Below are 27,298 nucleotides of genomic sequence, written 5' to 3'. Positions count from 1 at the left end.
AAAACCACACCATGGGCTCTGAAGGTGGGGGACAGGGCCACGAGCCAAGCAATGAAGCTGACCTCTACCAGCTGGAAAAGGCAAAGGAGTAGACTCTCCCCTCGAGCCTCCAGAACGCACCAATCCTGCCCATACCTTGATTTTGGCCTAGTGAGACTGATTTTGAACTTCTGAGGTTTGTTACTGTAACATAACAAATTGTTTGTGATGTTTTGTTACAGCAGAATCGGAAACTTATCAATCGGCTCCGACTTTAAAATCCCACACATCCTCAAACACCTCCTCCTACGGGAAGCCTTCCCTCATGCCCAAGCTGGTGGTGACCCCTCCTCCAAACCGCGTGGTCCTGTGCTCAAGGCCACTCTCTCAGGCAAACCAGAAACTGTGCTGAGAGTCCACACACCCTCCCTCTGGGACCCCTGGCGCCCAGCCCCGGGCCGCCTGAGGAAGCGGGACCAGGCCCAGGTGCCCTTCTTGGATATGCACGCACCCCCCGCCAGCAGTCCTCCCTTCGTCTGCCATTTCTGCTGCTCTGTTAGCTCCGTGAAGTCAGACCACGCTGAGCTGTGGGGGAAAGAAGTCAGCCATCGGAGCCTGGCTTCTTTCCTGTGACAAAGCGCCCATCACTTTAATGGCAGCAGGCTTGTGGGACCCAGACCAACAGTTACAGAAATGTTTAGATATTAATAAAATAGGGATATTATCCAGCTAAGAGGAGGGACGTTAGAGAGACCTCACTGGAGAGCACCCGAGGAAGCAGAATGCAGAGTCGCTCCCTGGCTTGCAGAGCTCCTCCCCTGCTCCCTGGCACCTGAGGAGCTGCAGAGGGGATGGAGAGGGGGCCGCATGGCCAGCAAGTCCCACCTGCATACCCGAGGAGCTGTCACCGAGACTAGGGGACCAGCGTGGCCCCTGGGCCCCAGGGAATGGCCAGGACCAGTGTGGGAAGCCACCAGGAAGTAGCTTTCGGCTCTCTCAGGGGCAGAACTTTCTAACAAGGACGGGAGGAATTTCTGTGGCAGGAGAGTGAGCTTCCCGTCACTGCTGGTATGCAAGCAGAGGTGGGTTTGCTATAGTAGGTATTTTGGCCTCAGATGGAGGGACAGAAGACACAGCTGGAACCCTAAGGAATGTCTCAGGTTCTCGAGCCTCTACTCCAGTTATGAGGGCGCAGATGTCAAGGGCAGCCCAGCCGGTACATAGTCTCACCCTGCAGAAACGGGACAGCTCCAGGCAGCTCAGGAAGCCGGCTAAGCCGAGGATCCGTGTCCACCCTCTCACTGCAAGGTGGAGCTGAAGGACTCCTCAGAGACCTTCGGGCATTGCTGCCCTTCTCACGTGCGGATTTCCTTCCAGTCCTATATTCCAAAGTGGGTTCTTTGTCCTCCACTCAGTAATCTGCCCAGACATACTATGGCCCTTGCATTTGAAGCCTTCCTCCTTTGTCTACGTGGCCTCCCTCCCTCCTCCCAGAATGCAGATTGGCCATGTGGGCGGGGGAGGAAGAGAAGGCATTAGTGCCAACTGCACCCAGAGCCCACCCCTCTGCTTTCCCTCTCCCACCCCTTACTCCCAGCCCTCGGGGAGCAAGCAGGCTCGGGGGCTCGGCAGGATGACTCTGGAGTGCACGGCATCCTCTCAACAACCTTATAAAGCAGACATCATTTTTATAGATGGGGGGGCCTGAAAGGTTAAGTGGCTTTACAGTCAGTAAGCCGCGGGGCCGAGATTCAAACTCGTGTTTTTCTGCCCCCTGAATCCAGGAGGAGAGACGCAGGGAGAAGAGGGGTTGAGGGCGGCACTGCCCCTCAGGGTGGTTCCCGCCGGGACAGGACCCAAGAAGGGCTCATTTACCTGAGTGTCCCTCCCGCAGCCTGGGAGGCCTGAAGGTTGGGACCGTGCTGGGGCCTCTCCAGGTATCCGTGTGGGACACAAAGTGAGCAATCAGGACATTTGGGAGAGAGAAGAAGGCAGAGCTGGGCACATCCAAGGGACGGGGCATCGAGATCAGAAGGTGACAACAAGGAGGAGGAGGCACCTGCCTGAGGTCACTACAAAGGGATGCCTCTGGCCAGCAGGCCCACTCCCCACATCTCCGACACACTGACCCACCAGCCCTCACTGGACAACAGCGGAAACTGGGGTCTGGAGAGGGGCAGGGACTTGCCCCAAGTCACAGAGCTGTCTAGGGGCAGAGCTGGATTCAAACCCAGCTTCCCGCCTCCCGCATCGATGCTGCCCCAAGCCGCGTCTTTAATAGCAGCAACAGAACCGTAGCCCCACGAGAGCCCCGAGCTGTAGCCCTTCCAGGCCCCCTTCCCGAAGCAGTGCCCGGCCCGGTTCCTTGACGTTCCAGAGCCTGGCACGGGGCTTGGTCCAGAGCAGCTGCTCAGCAAACACTGCCCAGGCCTGGAAATCTTCCCTGACGTCAGCCACACTCGGCTTCAGAGTTCTTAAGAGCGTGGCCACAGGCCTGCTTGGGCAACGCGCCTCCTGGGGAGCTTTGTAGAAATGCGGATTCCTGGGTCCCACGCAAGAGATTCTAACCCTGGGCTGGGGGGGTGGGGAGGGAGACAGGATTGTGTCTGCATAAAGCACCCTGGGGTCTTTGTTATACAACCACATTTGGGGACTACTGGCCAAGTGGCGCCCTTTCAGCTGTCCTGGTCTTACCGGGCCGGCTAGTCTAGACTCCTTCATTCCCAAGGGCCCTATAACAGATACTGTGTTGTGTTGCCCGAACCTTCCATCCTCCCAGCTGCTGGGAGTGTTGGCTACTAACAGCTGTGTGTCTCTCTCTCGGGGATTTGCCCTTGACTCAAAGAGGCGGCCTTGTCCAAGATCACACCCCTCCCCAGGACAGCCCACACCGGTGACTGGCCCAGGCTTCATGCCTGATTTGGGACATCCCTGAAGGGCCAGCTCAGCTCCAGAGCTCCCCCTGGGTTCCGCTGAGGCCTCTGTTACAACTGCATTTTGTATCCAGGGCTCGCCCTCCTGTGGGCGTTCCCCAGTAAGCCTCCTGCAGTCTTGAGTCCCTTTCCCAGGGAACCTGACCCGGGTCAGGCTCGCCCACGTGTGTGCTAACTCAGCCCAAACCAGTGCTTTGTCCCCAGAACTTAGACGACAGGCCTCCGGCGCTGAGAGCTCACGGCTGCTGGAGAAAGGCACCTGCTTGCTTTGGGGCTCTTCAGCGGTAAGACCCTCGTGCTGGCTCAGACCACTTAGGTGCTTTCCACTCAAAGACTTTAAACTCCGCAAAGTGATTTCTACACGTCACCTCAAGTCTGAGAAAAGGAGGGTAAGCTACAACTACTCATATTCCCAACACACTAACCCAACTAGTGCGATTTCTTGGGTTGGTTGCCCTCCCCCACACCCCCAAGCCAGTCTCTGCTACTGTTCCTGGAATGTGACTTCTATGGACTGTCACTTGAGCTGCCTGTCCTCCGACTTCCAGACGGGCTGGGGCAACCAGAGGCCCCAGCTGGACTCGGAGGGTGGGAGGAGAGAACACCAGCCCTGGGCAAGTGGTCCCTCTCCTTGTCCTCCAGGGCACATGGGGGTCCCGGGTCTCTGGTGCTGCATTAGCTCTAGCTGGTTCCTGTGGTCCTGCCCAAAGTACTTCTTCTAGAGTAAACTTTCCTCACCTCAGTCCTCTGAATATGCCGTCTGTTCCCTGTCAGGCCCTTAACTGGTACAACAGGTCTTTTTGGTAGTCATCAAAGCGTCGACTTTATATCCCGATTTTTTTTTTCACCTCACATTTTATCCCATACCTTTATAATTCGTTTTTACCACCAAGGACATACACTAATCACTTTAAGTTCTTGCTCTCTGCTCTTCTCTGTCAAAAAGTCCTGCTTGCTGCTTTAAGCCCCACTGCAAACGGCCCTTCCTCCATGAAGTCCTTTTGGATTTTCCAATGAGCTGCACCTGAATGCTCTTCCCTCTCTGGTCCATGCTTTCCTGGCCCTGTTCTAGAAGAACTGGGAAGTTTTGTGGGTCATCAACACCCCCAAAACAGCACACAGCACGAGGGCTCCTTTGACCTAGTACGGGTGGCTAGGGGAGAATGTCAGCCTCACGGACCAATAGAACGGAGCTAAGATCAACAGCTCCCCAAGACAGTCTGCCCTTGCCCTGGCCCAGAGCTGGTGGAGCCAAACCCAGCCTGGAGAGGTGCTGAGTGTGTGCCCTGGGAGGGAGCTGGCGGGTCAGGTGAGCCGACAGGGTCCTGGGTGGACACGGCATCAAAGTGCTGAGCAGGCCAGCAGCCCAGGAGTGGGGCTGGACGCTGTGCGAAGCTAAGCAGTTTTTATAATGTGTCTTCCTAAGAGCAGTATCCAGTGACTCCAGGGAACAGGTATTCACTGTGCACTGTGCAAGGGGAATTTTCCAAAGGGGACCAGAATCTGGAGGTACTGGGACTGTGGTTATTGTCATAACCTACTAACCTGTCCATGTGCCCCTGGGCTGAGAGCTCCGAGAGAGCCCGAGGCCCTGTCTCAGTGCCCGTCAGGTTCCAGGACAGTGGCCTGGCTTAGTCAACACCGGCTGAATGAACGAACAAGACCAACAGCGCCCTGTCCCCACTCATTGGCCGGACGTGAGGGCCACTGGCACCTGCTGCCCAGCATCCTGAGGAAGCTGGAGAAGCATCTGTGTTTCATCTGTATCACAGGGTATCAGAAAGGATGAAGGGTTCTTAGACAAAAATGCCAGAATGTTCCAGAAAGGAAGCCACAGAGAAAAGGTGGAGACTGCCGCACTTCTGGGATAGTGAGAGAGGGAATGACGACAGCTCTCGAGTTACTGGGCATCCCTCCTCAGCAGAGCCTGCACCATGTGTCACCTCACTCCTCCTGACTGCTGGGTATAAACTCAAAAGGTATAATTTTGACCAGTTAACGGGTAAGTAAAATGAGATTCAGAGATGTTGAGCCACTTGCCCGGGGTCACAGAGCTGGGAAGTAGGGAACCAGGGCTTTAACTTCAGGTCTCTTTCCACAGCCTGTGCTGAAAACCAGGGGTCAGCAAACTTTGTCTGTAAAGGACCGGACGATAAATATTTTAGGTTCTGCAGGCCAGACAGTCTCTGTCACAACTACTTAACTCTGTCTTTAGGTTGCAAAAGCAACCCTAGACAATGTGCAAAGGACTGGCTATGGCTGTGTTCCAATAAAACTTTATTTATAAAAAACAGAGAGCTGGATTTGGCCCAGGGGCCCACAGTTGCAGACACCCACTCTAAACCTACAAGAAAGAGCCCGTGGCTCTATTTGTCCCTGTAGGAGGGCGGTGGGAGAGGGCAGGAGCTCACTCTGGAGTCAGGTGGCTCCAGACGAGAATACTGGCTCAGTCCCCGCTGGCTGGGCCACTTGCAGGGAGCAAGGAAACTCCCTGAGAGCTTCTCTTTTCTGTAAAAGGGGCATAACCACAACTTATCTTCACGCCGTGAGGCAGGTGAAAAGAAGCAAATGCATGCTGCATGTCCAGCACGGCTGAGGTCCCATGAACGGTTGCATTTATGAACAGTCAAGAAGGGGAGGTGGAGGAAACACGATGCGAAGCTAACCTCCATGAGCGTGTACTCTCACGGAGGCTGGTCACGGGCTTCCTGCAGGAGAACGCTATTCTGTGCCCCACGAAACCCCGAAGGGACTTCACAGGCATCGCGGTGGGAGGAATCTTGTCGCCAGCCCCGGAAGGAACAGATGTGCAGAGCTTGGTGACTCCCCACGAAGGGTAGGGAGGCAGCTGTTCACAGACTTGATATGGCAAATTGTGTGATGTGCTGTCTTCCTGGGGTGGGCAGCCAAGCAGGGATGGGGTGGGGCGGGGGGGCTCTGCAACCCCTTCCCCCGCCGCCGGCTGCCCACGTCTGCTGATTCACGCGGGAGGGCCGGGGTGTGCCAGAAGGAATCTGAAATGGTTCTCCAGTGAAACGCAAGGCTTCGGAAGGAGACTGTGGACTTGGGGGCAGAGGGACACTTTCTTCTCTGTTTGCACTTGAAGGTCATCACTTTGGCAGAGAAAGGAGGATGTGGGGAAATTCCATCAATATTGCTAAAAGCCAGGATGTGGCTTACGATGCCAGATGCTGAGCCCCTGGCAAGGAGCCGTGGCGCTCACTGCCCCAAGACTGGCAGTACCACGCTCGACAGAATTCCTCGTCTGATTGAAAGGATGCTACCGACATTTGAGAGGGAGAGGAAAAGTGCCCGGGAGAAACTCTAGCAGCAGATATGCTGAGGGCTGGGATATAGGAGGAATCACAGAAGAGGGGAGGCTCAGGAACTGTCATGTATCTGTATGCCAAAGTACAAAGTATGGGGAATGATGTTAACTATGAAACTTTTGGGAAAGATGGTAAAGCTGAGCACAGATGTCCAACTCCCACCTAAGCTACCTCCTTCTGAAAGTGACAGAAAGGACCAAGGGAGTATAAAAATAGGGGGGAATCTGCTTCAGCATTGGATAACAGGAATGAGTGCCATCAATATGCCACCAACTTTGAGGAATTTCTGCTAGGTACAGTGCCAGTGGAACCAGATTGAAGGTTGACTCATAGCTTTCCTTCCTGAGAGAGCAGTGTGGTGCTGCAGGGAGGGTGGCCGCGCTCACAGGACCGACCTCCCAGCCTCTGAGGGTGAGTGACTGAGTGCTGGCGGAGAGGCTGGGTCACAGGAGGGGTGCAGAGCCTACCCCGGGGAGCTCCCCTCTCTCACGTGCAGCCCAAGGGCCTTCTGGAGTGGCTGGGCCCTTCGATCCAAGAACAAGCAAAGCCCATTCAAGCCTGTGCTCCCCATGATAGGCCTGGGCATCTCCCAGATATAGCAGGCAGGAGACCAGGGGAGAGGCCAGGAGGATCACTAGAGAAGAAACACCCACAGCACAGAATGCCCCCCCTCTGACCCCCACCCCCAGCTGCTGGTCCCGGGCTGGTAATAAGAAATTTCACCATCCAGTCTTCCAGATTAATGTCTGAGGTGAAGAATCTCATAGCATCTAAGTCACATGATGAGGGGGGCCCAGTATAACTGACCCAGTTATAAGCAAATACCAGGTCCAAGGGAGACCTAAAATACACATGGAACCCATGAACACTTCCCGAAACAGAAAGGAAGCAAACAAAGAATGCACGCACAGCAAGAACATCGCCTCCAGAAAGATATGCTACAGGAGCTAGAAGTAAATTGTAGCATCTGTCTTGTACTTCAAGGAGATTATGAAGACCTGGGCTCTAAGATGTAAGAAATGGAATATGCAATAAAAGACAGATAAAAACCAAAAGAGAGCTGGCAGAGTTAGGAGAATAATGACGGGAAATGAATAAAGTTAGGAGAATTTTAAGAAGCATCTGAAGCAGGAAAGAGCAGAATCCCACTGGGGAAAACAGATGGGTGCTGGGTGCTGCAGAGGGCGACAAGGGTGAGGTGCCCTCTCAGAATGTAGACAGAGAAGACTCAGGTGAAAATGACCAGAGAGAACATAATAATATGGAGAATAAATGACAGAGACTCACGTGTGAATTACTGGTTTTTCTAAAAAAGATACCAGAACAAAAGAGCAATAACTAAAGATATAATAGAAGAAAACTTCTGCAATCTGAACACTCAGTTCTTCAAATAAAAATAGTAATCACATGTTAGACAAAATAAGCTAACATTTGACATGTGCTGTGTTTTCTTTTTTAATTCCAAGGACTGGGAAAGAATCCTACATGCATCCAGGATAGAGCGAAGAAAAAAAAAGAAGACTTATCTACAAAAGAATCAAACCAGATTGCATCAGACGTCACCACAACACTGATGTAACGTCTAGAGAGGTTTGAGGAAGATTATGATCATAAAAATCTATATTTCCTAGCAGAAGTAAGAGACAGAAACTGAGATCCGTGGAAGACCATGGTAGGTATAAAGCCCATATGGCCTTCCTGACAAAGATGACTCAAAGTTGTATTCATGCCGTGGAGAGACAAATCAAAACACACAACTCATGAAAGATACGTCAATACAGACTGAAGCTATATAAATGTGGATCTGAATCTTAAAATCAGTTATTATAACATAGTTTTATTTTTTTAAAGATTTTTTTTTTTATTTATTTGAGAGAGAGAGAGAGAATGAGAGATAGAAACCACAAGAGGGAAGAGGGTCAGAGGGAGAAGCAGACTCCCTGCTGAGCAGGGAGCCCGATGCGGGACTCGATCCCGGGACTCCAGGATCATGACCTGAGCCGAAGGCAGTCGCTTAACCAACTGAGCCACCCAGGCGCCCCTATAACATAGTTTTAAAACAAAATCAATAGCTCAAATAACAACTGAAAAAGAATATCCACAATGTAAAGAATAAAGTCAAATAAAAACTCAAATTATAAGAACACAAACTTAGAGGTGATGAGGGATGGGCAGTAAATAAAAGTGCTAATTTCTGTAGCTAATAACATATATTGCATCACTATGTTTCATACTGCATTTTATGTACTTAGAGAAGGAGAAACCTAATATTTTAAACTGAAAATGCAATTACAGACAGTTTCATTATAATGAAGATGGCATACCGTTTAGCTAAATGTATAGGATTTGGCCAAAGCTGTAATCAAAAACAAATTTATTGGCTTAAATTCATTTGATAGCAACTAAAAAAGAGTAAAATTAAGTGTGTGAATCAAGAAACTAAAAAGGATGGCCAAACAAGCAAACATAAAGTAGAAAGGTATTCATAAGGATAAAAGCAGGAACAAATAAATTAGAAAGCAGGTAAAAAGAAGCAGAGCCAATAAAAATCCAGGTGATCGTTCCTTGGGTTAAAAAAACAAGGTAATGGGGGGCGCCTGGGTGGCTCAGCTGGTTAAGCGTCTGCCTTCGGCTCAGGTCATGATCCCAGGGTCCTGGGATCGAGCCCCGCATCGGGCTCCCTGCTCCGTGGGAAGCCTGCTTCTCCCTCTCCCTCTGCCTGCCTCTCTGCCTACTTGTTCTCTCTCTCTCTCTCTGTCAAATAAATAAATTAAATCTTTAAAAAAAAAAAACACAACAAGGTAATGGGATCTTTCACTGAAGAATCAACTTGGGTTTTTTTGCTGTATGTTCTTTAGTGAGAGAGAGATCTTATGTCTGGTAGGAGGAGTACTCTTTAAAGGGGAGGCAAATGGATCCCCCAGAATTAACCAAGGTGGCTGCTCCAAGGAGGATGGCCTCTACTCAGCTGCAAAAGACAAGAGCACCATTTAGGGGCAGGTTGCTAAAAGAGACCCTCTTGGATTCTTGGGGATGTGGCTGTCGGAGAAGAAAAAGCCAACAGAGGTTCTGGATCCATGTGAGCAAAATGAGCAAATCACTCCTGGCAAAGTGTTCCTGCATCCTGGGAGGGGCTCTATATGGAAGTGAAAAGCAGTGGGTGGAAAGTTGCAGGTTGGGAACCTAGTGAGGAGCTCGAGGATGCCTGGAAGTTTGTCCAGGGACCTGGATCAGCGGCAGTCACCAGTTTGACCAGTGTCGACTGCAAGTGGTGGCAGGCGGCAAGGGCTGCAGAATGCAGGCTTGCCCAGCTCGGTGACAGAAAGACCACCAGGGCTATTGGCCATATTGGAGGAGGGAGATGCTTTGAGAGGCAAGACAATGACCCCGGCAAAACTGGTGGCAGGTGGCATACTTGATTCAGATTTAATTTAATTTGGAAAAATAAGAAATGGGACCATTTTTTGCATGCTGAATTGAAGATGGTAATATCAGTTAAATCAATAAAAAAAGCCAAGGAGCTAGTTTAATCAAGGGGAAAAGTGGGGAAACAGATCTGTAATGAGAAAGAGCATTTGACAAAAGACACAGAAATGAAAAATAATGCTACTCAAACATATGCTAATAAATCTGAACATCTCAAGGAAATGGACTCTTATCTGGAAAATGTAAGTTAACTAAAATCCACACAAGAAGTATAAACCTGATCAAGAAGCTCAGCAGAAGCCGGAAAGACGACTTGTGAAAAGGGTAAGGTGGGGGATGCAGAATTCCTGGATGGTTTTGTAGACTCATCTTTTGATTTTCAAGGAGCAGCTAATTTGTAGATTCTATAAACTATTCCAGGGCATCTAAAAAGACAGGAAGCTTTCTCATTCACACTGTAAAACTAGAATAACTCCTTCAACTAAACCTGATCAGAGGTGGCACAACCAGAGTAAAATATAAACTATTACCACATGTGTTTACAGAAAAAAAACAAAATAATTAAATTGATTAAAAGAATAATGCAGCATAACAGAGACAGGTTTATTTCAGGAATGCTAACGGTTTAATGTAACTGTGAATTCCAGATCCATTTATCTGACTACCCAGTCAACTTCTCCATCTGGATGCCCAGTAGGCATATCTAAACTAACTGTTGAGTTCCCTCCCTAAAACTTGCTCCTCCACATTCTTTCTCAAGTAATTCATTCCTTCCAGTTGCTCATATCGAAAACTTGGCACCACCCTCAGTGCCTCACTTTTTTCGCATCACACATACATTCCATCAAGAAATCTATTTTGTCAGTTCTACCATCAAAAATGATCCAGAATCTGATTGGTTTTCATTATCTTGTCTAAGTCACCACCTTCTACTCAGCAGCCAGGGTGATCATTTTAAAATGTAAGAGATCAAATCTTTGTTTTAAAAAACTCTCCAGTACTCCACAGATAAATCCATACTACCATGACCAATTGGTTTTCAGTAAGGATGCCAAGCCCACTTAATGGAGAACAGTCTTTTCAACAAAGAGTGCTACAACAACTGGGTAGCTTCATACAAAAGAATGCAGGTGGACCCTTACCTCACACCATATACAAAAATTAACTCAAAATGGACCAAGGACCTAAAAGTAAGAACTAAAACTGTAACACTCTCAGAAGGAAAGATAGCTTTAAATCTTCATGACCTTGGATTAGACAATGGTTTCTTAAATATGACACCAAAACACAAGAAACAAAAGAATAAAAACCAAAAAATTGGACTTCACCAAAATTGAGAACTTTTGTGCAAAGAACCCATTAAGAAAGTGCAAAGACACCCCACAGGATGGGAGAAAATATCCACAAGTCATATCTGATAGTTTTAGTATCCAGAATATATAAAGAACTCTTATAACTCAATAGCAAAAGAACAAACAACGCAGTTGAAAACTGGGCAAAAGTTTTAATAGGCACTCCTAACTTATTTGAAGATATACGAATAAGTTAGGCTCAAAATGCCACAAAATGCCATATATTTTATGATCTTTTTTTTTTAAGATTTTATTTATTTATTTGAGAGAGAGAGACACAGTGAGAGAGGGAACACAAGCAGGGGGAGTGGGAGAGAGAGAAGCAGGCTTCCCACTGATCAGGGAGCCTGATGCGGGGCTCGATCCCAGGACCCCGGGATCATGACCTGAGCCGAAGGCAGATGCTTAACGACTGAGCCACCCAGGCATCCCCTGATTCCTTTTTTTAATCTTATCGAGATACAATAGACTTATTCAACTGATGCTGTATAAGTTTAACATATACAACATAATGACTTTACATATGTATACTTTGCAAAATAATCACCACCACAAGTTCACCTCACATAGTTATAATTTTTTTCCTTGTGATGAGAATTTCAAAGACCTACTCTCTTTAGCAACTTTCAAATACACAATACAGTATTGTTAACTATAGTCATCATGCTATACATGGGGATATATTATATCCCCAGAATTCACTTATCCTGTAACCGGAAGTTTGTACCTTTTGATCATTTTCACCCATTTCCTCTACCTCCCAGCCCTAGGACTCCATTTCTATGCAATATCTATTATAGGCCTATCCATTGACCTAAAAAGTAGATATGCGACTATTGGGCTGGGACGAGGGGGAAATGAATGTTAATGGATATGGGATTTCTTTTGGGGGTGATAAAAATGCTCTGGAATTAGAGAGGAGTTATGGTTGTTGTCATTGTGTACATACCAAAAACCATTTAATTGTACATTTTAAAATGGTTAAAATGGTGGATTTTATGTCATGGGAAATTTTTCCCAATAAAAACAAAACAAAACAAAATACCCAGTAGATTCTCAGCTGACTCAAAGTATAAGCCAAAGTCCTCACAAATGTCTTGTATGGGCCGGAAATCGGCACCCCCCTTCCTGCAAAATCCAGCTCTATTCCCTTTCACTCACTCTGTTCCGGCCATAGTGGTCTCTGTGATGTGGCTCCAGCACCATCAGCATCAGGACCTTTGCACGTGCTGCTCTCTCTGTCTGGAATGCTCTTCTCACAGATATCCTATGACTTGCCGCTCACAGCCTTCAGGGGTTTGCTCAAATGTCATCTTATCTTTGAAGCTCTCCTTGGCCTCACCCCACCCCACATGGCATATCCTACCCCCTTTACCCTAGCACTTATTATTACCTGATGTATTATGGATTTATTTGCTTATTGTTTTTATCACCTGTCTCCCCACACGAGAATACAAGCTCCTTGAGGGCGGGGACACATTTATCAATGTGTCACAGTGCCTAGAACAGTGCCCAGCACATACCAGACACTCAAATATATGTCAAATGAATGAATGCATTACAGAATGAACACAAGGAAACTGAGGACTATAATTTGTCACACTAATAGAGAAAAGAAAAAAAATGCATAGCTATCACTAGAGATTCCAAAACGATATCTGATTCCTTCAGCACTTGTATCTGGTCAAACACTGAACAAACAGAACTAAAAAAATCCCTTAACGTGATGAGGAATGTCTGTTCTCCTAGCAGGTATCATCCCTTACAAACAGCATTCTCATTAAAGTCAAGAACAAGACAAGAATATCCACTATTACCACTATTTTTAAGTATAACTCTAAGACATTTAGTGAATAAGGCAAAAATAATAACACCACTAATAGCTAATATATGTTGGGTGCCTTTTTGGTCATTGTTTTAAGTCCTAAGTGCCATATATGTATTAATTATTTTACTGCAACAGCCGAGGTAATATGAGTATGTCTCCATTATGAGGGACAAGGAAAAGTTACACAGCTGGAAAGGTCACATAGCTGGAAAGGAGCTGAGCTAGAATCAGAGAGCCCAGCAGTCATTCGGTTCTAACCACTATGTGGTACCACCTCAATGAAAAATCATGAACATATAGATGCTGTAACAGTGGAAAACAGAAAACACATTTATTCTCGTCCCAGATGGTATTGCTGTCTACCTAGAAAACCCAAGGGAATTAAGCGAGGAAAACTACCAGAAGTAATAAGAATTCAGTACGGCCAGTCAAAACATGTATATACACTGATTGACAGTGTTCCTCTATTCCAGCAATAACAACTTAGTATTAGTAAGGAAAATAGACCTCATTTCCCTAAAGCAGTAATAAGTGTGGAATACTTGAAAATAAGCCTGACATGAAATGGAAAGGATCTGCATGAAGAAAATGACAAAAGATCACTGAGGACCTAGTTAAAATTTTTGAATGGAGAGAAGTTCTACGTTCATGAATGGATAGACTCAGTATTTTTTTTTAATTTTTTATTGTTATGTTAATCACCATACATTACATCATTAGTTCTTGATGTAGTGTCCCACGATTCATTGTTTGTGCATAACACCCAGTGCTCCACGCAGAATGTGCCCTCTTTAATACCCATCACCAGGCTAACCCATCCCCCCACCCCCTCCCCTCTAGAACCCTCAGTTTGTTTTTCAGAGTCCATCGTGGATAGACTCAGTATTATAAAGATGTCAAATGTTCCCCAAATTAATTCTGGGGTCACTAAAATTCAAATAAAATTCAAATTGCATTTTTGCAAACTTCTAAAAATTAAATCGGTGAATATAAAGGCATTGTGACAAAAGAAGGAAGGGCTGCACATTAAATCATATTCTACATGAATAATATTTCAAACACGGGGATGCCAATTCCAGAATAGATAGGTCAATAGGACAAAATGAAACAAGAACCCGAGAACTGTCCTACACTGCACTGTCCAATATGGTGGCCACTCGCCACCTTGGTTCCTAAGAATTTGACATGGCTAGTGTCGCATGTTGAAATGATATTTTGGATATACTGCATTCAATAAAATATATTGTGAAAATTAAGTTTACCTATATCTTTTTACCTTTTAAAATGTGGCTACTAGAAAATTTAAAATCACAGATGTGGCTTCCACTATATGTCTATTATACAGAACTGGTCTCAAGTATAAAAAAATGTGTATTATTTTCTTTTCTCTCTCTCTTTTTTTTTAAAGATTTTATTTATTCATTTGCGAGAGAGACAGAGAGAGCACAAGCAGGGGGAGAGGCAGAGGGAGAGGGAGAAGCAGACTCCCCGCTGAGCAGGGAGCCCGATGCGGGACTCGATCCCAGGACCCTGGGATCATGACCTGAGCCGAAGGCAGACGCTAAACCGTCTGAGCCACCCAGGCGCCCCATAAATGTGTATTATTTTCTAAAGATAAATATTAGCCTAGGCATTTTACTTTATTTTTTATTTTTTCAAGTTTTTATTTGAAATCCAATTAGCTAATGTAGAGTGTTTCAGTAGTTTCAGTAGAATTTAGTGATTCATCACTTACATACAATACCCATGCTCATCACAAGTGCCCTCCTGAATAGCCATCTCCCATTTAACCCATCCCCCCTGCCCAGCATAGGCATTTTTAAAAAAAGATTTTATTTATTTGAGAGAGAGTGAAAGAGCACAAGCAGGAGGAGCAGCAGAGGGAGAGGGAGAAGCAGGCTCCCCACTGAGCAGGGAGCCCGATGTGGGGCTCGATCCTAGGACTTGATCATGACCCGAGCCGAAGGCAGACACTTAACCTACTGAGCCACCCAGGCGCCCCCCAGCATAGGCATTTTAAATGTGTCAGAGAAAGATATATTAATGAAATGTCGGAAGAATTATGGAGTGACTATGGGGCCAGGAGAAATACAAGTTTGATATTTCCAGCTGTATGCTGAAATTCCAGATAAATTGAAAAGTGAAGCAATAAAAGTACTAGAAGAAAACGTAAGTGAACATTTACAACAATTTGGGGGATGAGAAGAGCATGCCAAGCCCAAAATGAGAAATGAAAAAAAAAGGTCTTAATAAATTTGACTATATAGGGCGCCTGGGTTGGCTCAGTTGGTTAAGTGACTGCCTTCGGCTCAGGTCATGATCCTGGAGTCCTGGGATCGAGTCCCGCATCGGGCTCCCTGCTCAGCGGGGAGTCTGCTTCTCCCTCTGGCCCTCTTCCCTCTCGTGCTCTCTCTCTCTCATTCTCTCTCTCTCAAATAAATAAATAAAATCTTAAAAAAAAATAAATTTGACAATATAAAATACTAAAGTTTTCAATATTGTCAAGTAACATAAAAAACACAATTGAATGTCGCATGAAACATGAGGAGATATCTGCAACCAATGTGACAAATCCTTACCTTATAAAGAGCTCTTATAAATCAGTAAGAAAAAGAACACTCCAATAGGAAAATGTGCCAATTACATGAAGAGCCAATTTACAAAAGGAGAAAGAGAAATGAGAAAGATTCCTCGTAAAAAAGAAATTCAATCTTAGTAGTAATCAAAGAAATGCAAATTAAAATAGCAATTGCCAAGGATCAAGAAAGAATAATATATAATGTTGGCAATGAGTGCTGTCATATACCGTTATGCAACTCTAAATTGGTATGATCTTTCTGGAGGACAGTTTGGCAACGTATACAAAAGGTTCCAAAATGTGCTCACGCTATTTCTAGGAATTTATCGTCAGAAACTAATCAGAGATGTTCACACAAAAATACAAGTATGAGTTTCCTGCATTGTTGTTTGTAATCAGGAGAGATTGGCAACCATCTCCATGTTCCATAGCGAGAGCTTCCTTGAGTACTTTTAGCATATCCATAGGGTAGAATTTTTTCAACAGCTCTTGGAAGAAACTTCAATAGAGAATATACATCTACCTCCTGTCCTATCGCAAATTCCTCAAAATGGTCAAGATTTCTTAAGAAAAATGTCTGGAAAAGCTCTGGAAAGCAATGAAGAAGACTGTCAGTGGACAGCATATTTTCAGAGCTCTTGGAAGATAGGAAGGAAGGGAACAGACCATAGGATAAATGGGACTGGGGGGAAGCCATCCAAAACACACAAGACTGTGGCAGAGCTGGGGTAGCTCGTGGCGTCACTAGGCCCAGTGGACAGGCTGTTATGAGTCACAGTGATGGAGAACACCTGCTGGACTGGAAGAACATTGCCACTGGCCTGCTAAATTGAAGAAGCTATTTCTATTGGAAGAATGTGTATTTGTTTTTACGTATTCACTCATACGCACTGAGAAAACTGTACAGACATCGGCTATTGACGTTAACGATGACCTTTCAGGGGCTAGGTTATGGCCAATTTTTAACCTTCCTTTTTGCTCTTCTGGGTTTTCCAAGTTTTCTGCACTGAGTACATATCGTTATTACAGTTAGAAAACAATAAATGAGTATTTTTAAATAAAGAAGCAAAAAAATGAAAACAAAGAGAACTTGAAATTTTTCTGTAAGAACATAACTACAATCTTATTAGCTTTCTTTCGAGGTACCGCAGTAACGTCCTGGCTGGTTTCCCAGACTCTGGTCAGCTGAAGATTGCTACCATCTCTCACTCGCTACCTAAAAGCCTTCCATGGCTCCCTACTGCTGATGTTCAAGTCCGAACATAGAGGCATGCAGGGCCTTCACCATTCTTGACTTCTCCCACTATACACTGGCTATTTGCCATTTCCTGAAGGTTCCACACACCTTCCAACTCCACTCCCTGGCCCCTGTTGCCCTGGCACTAACCTACCCTGGCAGGTGGGCTTTGGGGGGAAAACCACAGCCAGAAGGTACCAGAATAGCCCTGGGGACCTGCACACTCCAAGAGGCCCTCTCAGCCAAGAGGCCCAGCTGAAACAAAGCATCCTGGGATACTTCAGCAGGAGCAGCTGTGGAAGGACAGAGCTAGGCTCTGAGATTTTGGAATCCGGGAAAATAATAAAAATTGAATGCAGAATCCCATGGCAAAAATTGCAGGGGACTGCAAGGAGCTCTCCTTGAGACATGAGTTGGTTGGTCTATATATCCACCTCCTTACTTCTGTGGTGGGGGTTGGGGTGGGGATTCTGGCCCTGGCTGGTGGTCTCTCCCCAAGAGTGGGCACAAACCTGGGTTTACACCTCCACCCCCCACATGGTGGCTGTGAGACCTTGGCAAAGTGATTTCATCCTTCCTGAGTCTACTCTACAAAACAGAGCTCGCCCCATTCTGGGTGACTGAATGTCATCACCTGCATGCAGTCCCCCCACCACCCCCTAAATGGCAGAGATGATGCTATAATTCCATTTTCCCACCCCCAAAGTTCTGCTTCACAGGGCTAGAGTCATGCTCCGGGAACCAGGCCCACGGGCTATGTAGGCAGCCCTAGGAGGTGTCCCCTGGTGAGGGCTCTGAGGTCGCCGTGGATGGCAGGACCCCCCACCCAGAGACCTCTAGGATCTTCTGGGCCCTCACTCACCCCTGTGCTCCAGGATCCACGTGGCCTGGGAGGGGGCTGTCCCTCCTCTCCACGGCCCGGGATGAGCCCTGTGCTCGGCACCACATTCCCACAGCCAAGCCTCCTGTCCTCTCTAAGCAGGGTCCAGGGCAACTCCTTTCTTCTAAGAGTTGGGGTGTGTGCGGTAGGAGGGTACTCAGCTCTGGGGAACCTGGTGTGGAGTGTTAGGGAGGATGCATCCTCCAGACCCTAGGGTCTTCCTGCCACAGCACAGATGGGGCAGCCATCTCCTCCGTGTTCTGGAGTGGAGGGAGGAGAGCTTCTCCTGAGGGCAGAAGCTCTGAGGCAGACCAAGGGCCTCCAGGCTGGAGATGTACTTTTTCTTCAGAAGTCCTAGTCACTGCAGCCACCGCTGGACAGAGAACCCTCAGTGCCCTCCCAGGTGTGTGCACACTGCCATAGGACACCGCCACCGGGATGGCGGGAGCCCTGCAAGCCGCAGGCCCTGACTGGGCATGGTTCTCACGCACGTGGGAGATGGGCACAGCAGAGCACTTGCTAGGGGGCTGCACTCTCCCCGGGGGCACTCGCAGGAGGGAACAAGTGTTGCTTGAACCCTAGAGTCTGTCCCATGGAGCTTCAGCCTCAGAAGGCTGAAGGTCTTCAAGTTCAGTCTTCGACCTTGACCTTCGCCCATTAAATAGCTGCACTGGACCCGGGCTCCAAGCAAAGCTTACCACCACCAGTACGAGCAAAGCCAGTCCTACCCTTCACCCCTCAGCCCCTGCCGTCTGTTAAGTGAACAGGCAGCCGGATGGGTTTCATCCATCCTGGTGGTCCCTAAGCTTCAGTTCCTCCCGTACCGCCTTAGAGATAATTTCACCACCCAGGTGCCTGCTAGCTTAGCTTTTTCCTTTGAACAGCCTCACTTTTTAAATGAAGTTTCCATTCTCGACAATAATGTCAATGAAGTGCAGTTCTGATGAGCTAGTAATCTTTCCCCCCTGGTAGATAATAACATAAACAGGCAGCCATTAAAATTGTACAAAAATCCTATCACATATACACACACCCTGGGAAATACTGGACACCCCCCCAAAACGCCAAAGAGGCTGCCCCAAATAGCTGTGCCGGTGTGGGTAGGTGGGTAAGGAGCTGCCCCTGCTGGCTGGCTCGCAGGCCAGGTCCCTCCCAGGGCTGGAGGTAGGGGCCCAGAGAAGGAGAGGACGTTTCTTGCCTAGGGCAGACAGCCAATCCCCTAAAAGCATTAGCGAGTTTTCAGACAAAAGTTGGGGCACAGGATGGGGCCCTAGGACCATTAGGATTAGAATCTTGTCTGTCAGGAGTCCCCTCCTGCTTCCTAACGATGGAAGAGCTGCAGCTGTGGGCTGTGTGGGTGGCCCAGGTGACCCTGCAGCCTGGAGGGATGCCAAGGACAGAGAGCAGCAGTGCCTCAGGCCTTCCAGGAGGCCTGGCCCATTTCTCAGATAAAGGAGGCCTAGGAGCACAGTGGCCTCAGCTGAAGGCTGCCCTTTCCTCCAAGACAGAGTTTCAAAAGCTTCAGCAGACTGGGCCCCACCCCACAGGGTCTGATCCAGGGTGGCCGGGGTGGGGTGGGGGTGGGGAGAGAGCCCTCAAATCTGCTTTTCTAACAAGTTCCCAGGTGACAATGACACAGTGCTGCTGGTCCAGGACAGTACTTCAAGAATCACTGCTTTAGAGGATGCAATTACCTGATCCTGGTAAGACAGGATTCTGAAGTGTCGACCACTCAGAGTGAACATCCCAGGATGACACAGCCAAGAAAAATAACTCAGACACAAACTACAACGTGTGCATTCCAATGCCCAACATCATTGCCACCCAGAAGCAACCACGAGGCAGATCCCTGGCCACTGCTGGTTCCAGTGGCTGGCCCAGAACGTTCCAGTGAGATCTCTGGCAGAATCTCTACCACTAAACAATGCCACGTCCAAAAAAAAAAGACCCAGCTGAGAAACGACAGAATGGCTTGGCTGCGTTCTGTGGGCGTGTGACTTGCTGACTGTACCAGCTCCTCCCTCCCGTAAGGCCCCCCGTGACTCATGCCAGGGCCAGGGGTCTCTCTGTACCCCCTTCCCACCCCATCCCACCATCCTGGGTGCAGGCAGACTGAGGGCCACGGAGCGGAAATCACTGCATTTGCCCCCAAGAAGCTGGCCCTCTGGATCAGAGAGTCATTGACTGAAATCCTTGCTGAGCATTCGGCCTTGTGTCAGGCAGCATGCAGGGTGAGGGGACAGAGAGCCCGGCCTGGCTCTCGTCCACAGGGGCTCCCCGGCCGGTGGTGCTGGGTGCTGGGCGAAGAAGCAGATGGTGGATCACGCTGCACTGGGCAAGGAGCAGGAACGGAGGGCAGCCTGCAGTGGAGGGAGGTGTGGGGAGCAGGGAGAGAGCATGTGTCATCCAGCCTGGGGAGGAAGGTTGGCCAGGTGTGGGGGAGGACACTCCTGCAGAGAGAAGCCAGCATGGGGGTGGGGCTGCAGCAGAGGGGAAGTGACTGGAGGTGACAGAGGAGGAGGCCTCAGGGGACCATGGAGGGGCTCTCCAGCCAGGCCAAGGAGTTCATTCCCACTTAGGGCGGCAGAGGGGTGGGTTGATGCCTATGAGGGCTGGCTCCTGGATTAGATGCAAGCACGAGGTCCCTGTCCTTCGCTGCAGGAGTGTCCCCCAAGCAACTGCTCCATAAGAAAAAGCAGTATCTTTAGAGGAGGTGACCAGAGACCCCTTGGGTGGGACAGCCAGTGACCTGGCAAGGCTGGAAGGCTTCAAAGGGCCAGGAGGGGCTGCAGAGGGCTGAAAGGGCTGGTGCTTTCAAGAGGAGGAACTCTGCAGATGGTGCCCTTTCGGTGCTGGACAGATCAAGGGCCTTGGAGGAACCCACCACTTGGGGGAGGTCTCTGGTATGGAAAGGTCAGCCCCAGAAGCCCTGAAATCACTGAGGACCAGCAGCAGGGCAGGGAGCCTCAGAGCCTGCCTGGAGGGCATGCAGGAAGGGCAGCCACACAGCTGGGCTCCTGAGCGGGGGCAGCCACAGGCTATGGAGCCAGATTCGAGATGATCATAAAAATAACAGCCACCTTTGCAGGATGCTTCTTATGAGCCAGGCACTTCTCTCAGCACTTTAAGTTTCTAAACACAGTTAATCGCCACCACCACCCGAAGAGTTAGGTACTGTTGTTATGAGCCCCATTTTCAAGATGAAGGAATTGAGGCACAAAGAGGCAAAGTAATTCTCATGGCCACAGCCCTGGGAGTGGCAGGAACAGGGTCAAAGACCAGACCTCCCTAGGCCCTCATGACAAATCTTTGAGCTCAGAGAGGTCCTTGAGGTCAACTGGCCTCACTCCCTGACCTCTAGAAGGGGAAACTGAGGCCTGGAGAGACTGATTCGTCTAAGAGTGCTTAGCTGGCTAGTTGCGTCATGGAATTGGGAACCTAACAAATAACTTGGTGAAGGTAGTTCCGTAGACCACAGGGCCTGGCACTTCGGGGGAGAGGCCCGAATACCCCTGCTACTGTCTGCTGGTTGCCCAGGCAGCCCTGCTCACTGCCTTCATCTCTACTCCAAACCCTGCCTCCATCCTGTGCCTGCCACGCCCATATGGATGTCACGCAGCACTCTGGTCTCTCACCTCCTCGTCCCCAGCTCCAGTGACACCTACCTCCAATCCACTTGAGCCGCTCACACAGAGCCAGCACCTGGCCCCTCAATCCCGACATCCTTCCTCCAGTTCTGACCACGCCTCCCCCCTCCCAGCTCCCTCAAGCTTCCCAGAGACTTCCAGAGCTCCACTTCCTCCAAGCCCACGGGCCATCTGTCTGCTCATCTCTCTCCATCCCGGGCCCGGGGAAGCACCCACTCAGCAGCACCCTCCATCTTCATCACCCGCCCCCACCGTTGTCTTCCACCTGGCAGAGCCCCGGTGCTGGGCCACGGCCACCCTCCACCTTCTCCACCCTGCTGCACCACCACCTGCTCACGGTCACCACACCTGCGTAGACTGGGGCTAATCTGACAGCAATGGTCCCCACCACAAGAGGGCGCCATTTCCCACCCTGAATTCCTGACTGGGCCAACTGGGAACTAGGTGCACACTGAGGGCTCATTGAAACCACCTGCACGGCTCACACAGGGCGTAATGCCGAGGTCATCAGATGTAACAAGATTGTTCTGAGGGGTGACCTGGGCATCAGGCTTTTAAAAGCTCCCCAGGTGATTCTAAAATGTGCCCTATCCACACAGGGCAATACCACCCCGTTGAACGAAGAAACAAGCTACTCCTACAGGTTCCACGGATGAACCTCAAAAACATTACGTGAAATGAAAGAAGTGAGACACAGGAAAGTACATGTTATATAATTCTACGTATATGAAATTTCCAAAACAGGCAAAAGTAGGGAGCAAGTAAACGACCCTGGGGCTGGGGGTGGGCCTGACTACAAGGGAGCACAAAGGAATTTGTGGAGTGATGGGCGTGTTCTAACACCGGGTTGTGGTGACGGCTGCATAACCATATCAATTTACTGAAAATAACTGAACTGTACACCAACAATGGGTGAACTGCACGGTATACAAATTATATCCCAGTAAAGCTGTTAAAAGTGGGGGCAGAGAGGGAACCCAACATATTAAAAAAAAAAATTCCCCGGTGAGTCCCAACGAGCAGCCAGAGTCGAGAACCCAGCAAAGGAGGCCTGACACCCACTGACCCCAAGGCCACGTCCATTCTTCCCTGGCCCTCCACAGCACAGGGCCCGTGCCCATCACACACCCTGACACACCGGAGACCACATTATTATTCTTTGAGTAAAGGGATACGCATTCCTAGAGTTTGTCCCAGGCATCAGTGGAGTAGAGGATGTCCATTTAATGAGCACTTACTATGTGGAGGTCTTTCATTTTCTCGTTCTAACTCTCTCATCTCCAAGTCCCTGTGAGGTCGGGATAAATATCCCCATTTTACACAAAGGGGACTAGATCACACTGAGCTGAAGTGTATTGCTCGTGGCCACACAGTCCTTGCCTGGCAGAGCTGGGCCTGGAGATCTGCCTGCTTGATACCAAGTTCTTCCCTCTTTCTTAACTCATTTAAATCTTGGCTCCAGAGAGGGCAGGGCTGAAGCAAGTTCTACCTTTTCAGCTGCCGGTGTTCACTAGGGACCCTTGTTTGTCTCAGCAGCAGCTCTAGATCCTATACATCCGAGTCAACAAGGTGAAGGAAATTGTCTGGGCCCACACAGCCCTTGCTTGGCAAAGTGAGATCTAGAGACCGGCCCATCTGATCCAAGCCCCAGGCAGCCTCTGGGCACCATACACTAGGTGGGATGGCCCCCCATCCACAGGGTCAGCCGGCCCAGAGGTAGGATGGCTCTCAGCCCTGCACGCCTTTCAGTCCCAATGTAATGAGCTTCTGGGATTAAGCTTCTCCCCCCCGTCCCAGCCCCCTCCAACTTTAGGATTGCTTTCATTTGACGATCCTTCCAGTGCACCAGTTCAGAACAGAAGTGCATGACGCTGCTGATCGACCAATTTCATAAAAGGAATCCAGTTTCCCTCGCACTCATGAAAAGCTGTTAGCCCCTGGCCAGCTTCCAGAGCCTGCAGGCCAGCAATGCAGCCCAGACATCGGGAGAGGGGTGCCAAAACCCTTGGGCACACAAAGGAGTCAGCTGGGCTGCGAGATTTAAATCAAGAGGGGTCCTTGCCAGCAACACCACCAAGCAACATCCTGTCCTGAGAGAAGAGGTTTCCTGCTGAGATGCCCTGAAACCACAGCTGAGGGCCCTAACACAGCCGTGTAGGGGTGGAGATGTGGTCCCAGACCGTCAATACTCGACCCCAGCAAGGACAGCATAACAGAGAAGGCAGTGGAGGGTCAGGCGGGCAGCGGGCCCTTTATCGGCATGTGCCCCGGAGGAGGGGGCCCATCGTCCTCTGCAAACTGCAGTTTCCTTATCTGTAAAATGCGAGCAGAACCCCTCCCTACCGGGCTGCTGGCTGTGAGAGTGTCTGGGAATCTATAAAACATCAACCAAGACTGGACAAACAACTTATCTTCTTTAAACCAAGGCTTTGGGGTATTTCAACCTCCAAAGTTACAAGCAGTTCCCATGTGACAACAGGACGTTCTAGATGTACAGAAGGAGCAAGGGGAAACCTGCACTGGGAGTCGGGATCCCGAGATTCGGTCCCGACTTTTCTGTGAACAATCTTTCATGACTTCAGAGGTGCTTGGAAACCCAGAACTCTGTCCCTTCCCCTCTCTGGCCCTTGGTTTTCACTTCTATACAAGGAGGAGGTTGGGGGAGCTATCCCTAATGGCCCAAGCAGATCTCTCCAAAATCGCTGCCGCGTCCGGTGTCAATGGGGCCACAGGACTGTGCGTCCCCACCCTCCCCATCAGCCTGTCTGACACTCATTTTAGAGCATCGGTCACTGCTGTAAAGAAGACAGTCTTCCCGCCAAAGCCGCTGCAGGGTTTGGCAATGAGTCACAGCCACTGCAGGTCCACGTGGCTTTATGCCTCTCCCTAGGGACTGAGAAAGAGAGGTGGGAAGACGACCACCAGCCTTGCCTGCGAAAAGCCTGCCTTGTTTGGACGGCCACAGACCGTGGGGCCAAACACTTCTGCTTTTCAAGCACCTCCCAAACATCCCTCTCCGTGCGTGAACTTTACAGTTTACAAAGCTCTCTCAAATCCGTGACTGATTTTGGCAAGAACTGCAGGGAAGGCATGGGAAGGGCCACTGTCCCCATTTTACAGGGGAGGAAACCACAGCTCAGAGAAGTGAGGTGACTTCTCCAAGGGCAAACAGCCAATGCATGGAGCGGGCTCTCCTTCCCACGGGAGAGGTGGGGCAGAGCCTCGGAGATAAGCGTGGAGCTGCAGTGGAAAGAGGTGTGGTGACTCCCCACCCTGCTCTGCACCCACCTGCCTGGACACACGCCCTCCTGCTGCACAAGGGGCGAGTCCTCCGAGACTCCTCCCACTGAGGTCCACCCGGACACCTGACTCCCACATTGTCTCCCCACGCGGCTCACAGTGTTTTCTCTTGGGCTGCTGAGCACATATGGAATGGCCTGCCTTGCTGGGATGCTCCGAGTAGCCAGAGCACACGTGGGAGAAAAAAGGAAAGTAGGAGCTCCAGGGAGAATGGGGGGGCGGGGAACGGAGGGGGAAAGGCGAGAGATCATTTTGCACTCATCCAAATAGGGAAAACTTTTTAAACATTGCTAATATCCACTGTTAGTAAAGAAGTGTGGAAAGGGGGGATTTTCAAACACTGTTGGTGGGACTGGGACTCAGAAAAGCCTAGGACTCAATTTGTTGCAGTATTTTAAATGACCCAATAATTTCACTTCTAGAAATCTACTGAGAAGACGCACACCGAGGCAGGGAGATGCTGGCTATGGTATCAAAAAGCTGTACACTTTCAGTAAATTACCACTTATCCATCTGACAGAATACCATGACCCACTAATAGGAATGTGGTCTATCAAGATCTCTAAGATCCATAGTAAAGTGAGAAAACCAACTTACATAGTATGAAGTCATTTGGGTTTAAACAAATACGCAGAAAAAGTTCTGGGCAGATGAACAATGAACTGAAATCAGGGGTTCACTTGGGAGAGAAAGCGGGTTTTAGGGGGATCGAGCAAAACAACACTTTTATTATTTTACTATCTATATTCAACTTTTTTTCTTTTTTGCCAAAAACAAAACAAAACCCTGAAACACCACATATGATGTATGCATGTAAACCATTAAAATAAACCACCAAATAAAACCCCAAACAAACCCACTAATCCAGGGTGAGGCTTCGTTCCAAGCCAGTCCCTCCCCAAACTCCCCTCACAGTAGAGACACTTTTGGTGGCACATTGTGATTTTAGGCGGTCACTCGGCATCCGTAATAAGGACAGCAAACCTACAGGGGCAGTCAGGGAATGAGCCGCAGGATTTAGCCGAGAGGCATGACAGAGGGAAGGTGTCGCTCCTGAGCTATCTGGGATGGACGTGTTCACCTGTCCCGTGCCCAAATTCCTCAGCCACCAGCTCTATCTTGTCCGTGGTGTTTCAGCTCTGAGCCTGCTCCTAAAAGCGTGCTTAAAGGTCCTGCGACATTATGCGTCCCTGATGAAGCCATACTGCCCCCTGGCAGGAGACAACAGCTGACAGGCAGGTGTGGATCGGCCCTCTCGGCACACATACCTCAGAGAACCTCTGCACGTCTTGGGTCAGCGTGCCCACTCGCTTCCACTGGTAATGCTTGAGCAACTTCAGGATGGCTGGATTCACCGCATTATCTGATGGGACAGTCCGAAAGAAATAAGGGTATTTTTTCTTATCAGCTAGGACGGGCGTGGTCGCAGCAAAGGAAAGCTGGAAAACACAAAAGAGACATCACCTTTATTGGTGCGCTTCACAGCTGTGTGCCCAGAACCTTTGGAACAGAGTCCCTAAGCCTGACGTGGGGTACAAACACATGGGGCAAGACATTTTTTAAAGATTTTATTTTTAGGGGTGCCTGGGTGGCTCAGTTATTAAGCATCTGCCTTTGGCTCAGGTCATGATCTCGGGGTCCTGGGATCGAGCCCCGCATCGGGCTCCTTGCTCAGTTGGGAGCCTGCTTCTCCCTCTCCCGCTCCCCCTGCTCTCTCTGCCAGAGAGAGAGAGCACAAGCAGGGGGAGCGGCAGGCAGAGGGAGAAGCAGGCTCCCAACTGAGCAAGGAGCCCGATGCGGGGCTCGATCCCAGGACCCGGAGATCATGACCTGAGCCGAAGGCAGTTGCTTAACCAGCTGAAGCCACCCAGGCGCCCTGGGCTAGACATTTTTTAAGCCCTTTTGTTGTGAAAGTGATACATTATAATTGAAGAGGTTTTAAAAAATGCAAAAGAAGGAGAAAGAAGGAAAAACGTGGACCAATAATTTACTTCTCGCCAATGAACCACCATTAATGTAGTTTATTTCCTTCTGGTCCTTTTTCCATGCACAGTAATTTTTTAAAAAAGAGATTCTTGAGATCATTCTATGTACACAATTGAACCCCTCCCTTAATATTATCCCACAAGCCTTGAAACCATCTTGTTAAAAAGAAACTCCTTGCAAACACTTTAATAGCTGCATAATACTCCAGCATATGAACATACCATAATTTACTGAATCATCTCTCATTTGGGGGCATTTAGACTGTTTGCAATTTGTCATTATTGTCATGTTATTCTACAAGCATCTTTGTGCAGAGCATCCTTTTTCCACATTTTAGGCTATTTCTGTAGGATAGAGCCCATGATATAAAATTTCCCACATAAAGGAGATGAGCTTTTAAAGACTTAATACTTATTTCCCCCCCAAATTATGTCAATTTACACCCCCACTAGCCAGGTATAATTAGAGGGCCAATTTCACTAGTTACCAACAGAGAGAAATAAAACATTTTTCTATATAATCTTATAATGGTTTATCACTAAAAAAATGAATCATATTGCATTCATGGGTTATGCATAATGTTGAGCTTATTTCCATGGGACCGTTAACTAGTAGTATGTTCTATTTTGGGAGTTGCTCTGTCATGTCCTTTGTTTATTTTTGAGTGGTATTCTAATGCTTTTCTTACTGAGCCTAATGAACAGCATCCAAACTCAGACTATTGCAGTTACTGCAAGTATTCCAGTTTGTTTGCTTTTACATTGTGTATGTGTGTTTTAATTTACACTCAGTAGTCAAATCTGTCTATTTTCCCCATCATTAT

General features: G+C 48.7%; 1 protein-coding gene across 1 annotated transcript in view; it reads right to left on the bottom strand.

Annotated features, from left to right (window-relative positions):
* Window positions 1–27,298, bottom strand: part of GABBR2 (gamma-aminobutyric acid type B receptor subunit 2) — a 342,515-nt gene that overhangs the window by 180,863 nt on the left and 134,354 nt on the right. Inside the window, exon 3 of the mRNA XM_025888598.2 lies at window positions 25,758–25,928. Coding sequence (XP_025744383.1) covers window positions 25,758–25,928 — 171 coding nt within the window. The remainder of the gene's footprint in view (window positions 1–25,757; window positions 25,929–27,298) is intronic.

This window comes from Callorhinus ursinus, unplaced genomic scaffold (genome assembly GCF_003265705.2).
Source record: "Callorhinus ursinus isolate GAN/ISIS: 27379988/994484 unplaced genomic scaffold, GSC_fseal_2.0 scaffold24, whole genome shotgun sequence".
NCBI classification, from domain to species: domain Eukaryota; kingdom Metazoa; phylum Chordata; class Mammalia; order Carnivora; family Otariidae; genus Callorhinus; species Callorhinus ursinus.
The sequence above is the reverse complement of the archived record's forward strand: the minus strand, read 5'-3'. Positions and strand labels throughout refer to the sequence as shown.